Here is a 4792-nt window from a genome sequence, read left to right as displayed (position 1 = left end):
TCAGGTGAAGGGCAGAAGTGAGACGATGCTTCCGCCGTTTCGATTATGGTCACTATAGTGCCTCGTGCAAGGGACCTGATCGCAGTAAGGTTTGCTATTATTGTAGCAGCACGGGGCAAAAGATCAAAGAGTGCAAGGTCAGCGAGCCTACTTGCTTCTTCTGCTCAAAGAGCGGTGTTGAAACTAAGAAGCACCTGGCGGGGTCAAGGGCCTACAAAGCTTTCCAGGAGGCCCTTGCAATAGCAAAGAAGTAAAAAAAAAAGAAAAAAAAAAGGATGAGAGTACTTCAGGGTAACCTGAATAGGAGCAGGACGGCGCATCACCTTCTAGCCCAGCTTTGCTTTGAGAAAAAAGCTGATATTGTTCTAATCAGCGAACAGTATCAGGACAGAGCAGGAGTAGGAAGGTTCGCAGACGAATTGGGCACCGCGACCATCTGGATCCCAGATCCCCGACTAATACAAGGGTAGGAGCAAGGATCCGGACGCGGTTACATTTGGGTGAGACATAACTCGACGACTTATGTCAGTGTATATCTCACTCCGTACGACCGGTTAGACGACTTCCAGATCAAACTGGACGATCTGGAAGACGCGCTGCGAGAAATACAAAGGGATCTCATTGTGGCTGGAGACCTCAATGCCAAAGCTCTCGAATGGGGGAAGGCCAGGCCGGACTTCAGAGGAAGACGTATCATAGAGGTGGCGTCGAGACTGGAGCTATTAGTACTCAACACAGGTTCGACGTCAACCTTCCGCAGGCCTGGCTACAGAGAGACGATCCCGGATGTCTCTCTAGAAAACGAACACCTTGTGGCAAGAGTCGCAGGTTGGCAGGTGATCGAGGATTATACCGGGAGCGATCATCAGTACATCCTATTCGATGTACATGATAGGAGGCCAGCCGTGACAAGTGTAAAGCGACCCCCCCGGTGGAACATTGCAAGAATGGATCGAGAGGGGCTGTCTTCCGTCATAGAGCATGGATGGAGATCCCAACAAAGAACTTCCGCGAGTCTATCGCCAACCGCACAAGCCAGGTTGATTAGCGCAGCAACCATGCAGCTCATCCAAAAGGCTTGTGCGATAGCGGTGCCAAAGAATGGCACGAAACGGCAGAGACGCCCTGTATATTGGTGGACGAACGAGATCGCAGATCTTCGTAAGAAGTGCTTAAGGCTACGCTGTTTAGCACAACGAGCGAAGAGACGCGACCACGACCCTGCTCCTTTGGGCGCAGACTATCAAGCGGCCAAGAAAGCGCTGAAGAGGACCATCATGGCCAGTCAACGACGGTGCTGGAAGGAGCTGTGCCTGGATGTCGACCAGAATCCGTGGGGATTAGGGTATCTCATCGTCACTCCCAAGCTGGAGACTAACACGCAAGGGACCCCTCAGAACGCGAGGACGTTGTATCACATAGTGCATACTCTATTCCCGCCATAGCTGAAGAGAGAGATCAGCTTGGATGCGCCTGGAATAAGCGAGGTACTGCAATTCACGGAAGAAGAGCTACTCAGGGCCGCATCATCTATGCGGAACAAGAAAGCTCCAGGTCCAGACGGACTTCCAGCAGAAATAATTAAAGTCGTCGCGCAAAGTCATCCTGAACTATTGCTGAACATGTATAACACGTGCCTCAGAGGGGGCATCTTCCCCGCTCCATGGAAGAAAGCGAGGCTTGTGCTTATTAGCAAGGGCAAGGGTCCAGAAGGGGCAGCTTCATCATACAGTCCTATTTGTATGCTCGATACGGCTGAAAAACTCCTGGAGAAGCTGCTAATGTCAAGGCTGCACGCAGCCGTGAAGGCAGCGGGGGATCTTGCCGGCCGCCAGTACGGATTCCGATCCGGCCTCTCCACCATCCACGCAGTCCAGGAGGTGGTCTCGGCCGCTAAAATGATGGAGCGAAGCAATCATCGAACTCGACCTCTGTGCTTACTGGCCACCTTAGACATGAGAAATGCCTTCAACTCCGTCAGGTGGGACCTGGCAAGGGAAGCGCTCGAACGTAATTTCGGCGTTCCGAAGTACCTCCTCCGAATTATTAATGATTATCTAATCGAGCGCGTCCTAGTATACAACACGAGTGACGGTCCAAGAAGCTTGGAATTGACATCGGGGGCAACCCAGGGCTCCATACTGGGACCGGATATATGGAATATATTCTACGACGGTATCTTTCGTATAGCAGTCCCAGAAGGTACTTTCTTGGTTGGGTAAGTAGATGACATTGCAGTTGTCAAAACTGCAAGAGACACGGAGGGGGCACAGTTGCTGCTCAGCCAGGTCATGCGGAGAGTTACCTCCTGGATGGAAGACCACGGGCTATCTCCAACAGCCCAGAAGACAGAGATCGTGCTAATTACGAGGAAGCGCATCAACAACTTGCGTAGCTTCATTGTCGGAGACGCGGTGGTCCAGACTAAGTCGGCTGTCAAATATCTCGGGTTATGCTTGACAACAAGCTTAATTATGGAGAGCATATTATCAGGGCAGCCGACAAGGCGGCAAAAGTAGTAGCCTCACTGGGCATGCTCATGGCCAATGTCAACGTCCCCGGCCGGGCATGAGAAGACTACTGATGCGTGCCGTCAAAGCAGTGATGCTGTACGGTGTGGAAGTATGGGTCGAGGCGCTGCGAAAACAGAAATACCGCAAGCGCATAGCCGTGATACAGAGAAGGGGCGCCCAGCGAATCGCGTGCTCTTACCGCACGGTCTCAGAGCCGGCAGTGCTATTTGTCGCCGGGGTAATCCCGATAGATCTATTAGCCCAGGAGAGAAAATTCGTCCACCAGCAAAGGTGTGTCCTGCGAAAGGAGAATGAATCAGGGCTCGCCAGGTCTATCAGCACCAAGGCCTGGCAAAGTAGATGGGAACAGGAACGTAGTGGCAGATGGACCGCTCGACTAGACAACTGGATAAATCGGGAGGCGGGAGAAGTCGATTTCTACCTCACCCAATTCCTGACAGGGCATGGCCTGTTCCGCTCCTACCTGGCTAGAATGAGGAAGGTAGCAGACGCCCACTGCCCCATGGGGGCTCGATCAACGACGACGCCCAACACACGTTTTTTTATGTACTCGGTGGACCGCCGAACGATTAACCTTGGAACAAGATCTCGGAGACATCTCGCCGGACAACGTCGTCGAGAAAATACTGCGTGGGAAGCAGGGGTCGAACAAGGTGGCCTGGTACGTCTGCTCAATCTTAAGCAAGAAGAAGAAGGAGATGGGTGGCTCATAAAAGAGCCACCAACGTTGCTCATGTTTCCTGACACGTAGAGCAGGAAAGCATTATTATTGTTCTTTGCTATTGTTATTTTCTATTATTGTTCCTGTTAATTATATTTTTATTATTACTTTTATTGTTATTATTATTAGAATTGTTATTGTTATTACTATTAATTTTGTTACTGTTATGGTAATCATTATTGTTATTGCTATTATTACTGTTATTATTATTGTTATTGTTATTGTTATTAATTTTATTATTGTTAATGTTATTATTATTATTATTATTATTATTATTATTATTATTATTATTATTATTATTATTATAGTTATTGTGATGGTTATTATTTTTGACATTGTAATTATTATTATTATTGTTTCTGTTATTATTATCATTATTGTTATTGTTATTATTATTGTTATTGTTTTTGTTATTGTTATTACTTTTATTTAAGTTATTGGTATAATTACTATTATTGTTATTGTTCTTATAATTATTATTGTTATTGTCATTAATGTTATTATAACTATTGTTATAATTTTTATGGTTATTTTCGTTTTTGTTATTATTATTATTTTGTTATTGTTATTATTATTATTACTGTTATTGCTATTATTATTATTATTGTTATTGTTATTATTACTATTATTGTTATTGTTATGGTTATTACTATTACTATTCTTACGGTAATTTTTCTTCTTATTGCTATTGTTATTGTTATTATTATTGTTACTATTATTATTATTGCAATTGTTATTATTATTATTGTTGTTGTTATTATTATAATTATTGTTATTGTTATTATTCTTATTATTACTGTTATTGTTATTGTTATTATTATTGTTATTGTTATTGTCATTATTATGATTACTGCTATTGTTATTACTATTATTGTCATTATTATCTTTATTATTATTGTTAACGTTATTATTATTGCTATTGTTATTATTATTACTATTACTATTGTTATGGTTATTTTTCTTATTATTGCTAATGTTATTATTATAATTATTGCTATTGTTATTATTACTGTTATTATTATTATTAGTGTTATTATTATTATTATTGTTATTGTTTTTGTTGATACTATTACTATTGTTATTGTTATTATTATTATTATTGCTATTATTTTTATTATTTTTTTTTATTGTTATTATTATTATTATTATAGTAATTATTATTACAATTGCCTTTGTTATAATTATTATTATTCTTATAATTATGATTATTATTACTATTATTATAATTGTAATTGTAATATTATTACTAATACCATTGTTATAATTATTAGTATTCTTATTATTATGATTATTATTATTATTATTACTATTGTTATTATTATTATTGTTATTATTATTGTTATTACTATTATTATTAATTTTGTTATTGTTATTATTATTATTATTGTTACTGTTATTATTAATAATGTTATTGTTATTTGTATTGTTATTATTAACATTATTGTTATTGTTATTATCATTAATATTATTATCGTCATTTTTATTATTATTATTAATGATATTATTATTATAATTATTTTTGTTATTGTTATTATTA

The 4792-nt window shown here is 40.2% G+C and overlaps 1 protein-coding gene across 1 annotated transcript; it reads left to right on the top strand.

The window, feature by feature from the left end:
- Window positions 1–275: 275 nt before the first annotated feature.
- Window positions 276–1445, top strand: LOC146872137 (uncharacterized). The gene is made up of 2 exons (XM_085664347.1): window positions 276–466; window positions 530–1445. Exons 1-2 carry the CDS (start codon window positions 276–278, stop codon window positions 1443–1445), a joined length of 1107 nt encoding a protein of 368 aa, XP_085520473.1.
- Window positions 1446–4792: the final 3347 nt, after the last annotated feature.

This window comes from Vespa mandarinia, unplaced genomic scaffold (assembly GCF_050613455.1).
Source record: "Vespa mandarinia isolate Hongniang unplaced genomic scaffold, ASM5061345v1 scaffold_44, whole genome shotgun sequence".
Taxonomy (NCBI): domain Eukaryota; kingdom Metazoa; phylum Arthropoda; class Insecta; order Hymenoptera; family Vespidae; genus Vespa; species Vespa mandarinia.
This window is presented reverse-complemented; position numbering and strand designations above follow the sequence as displayed.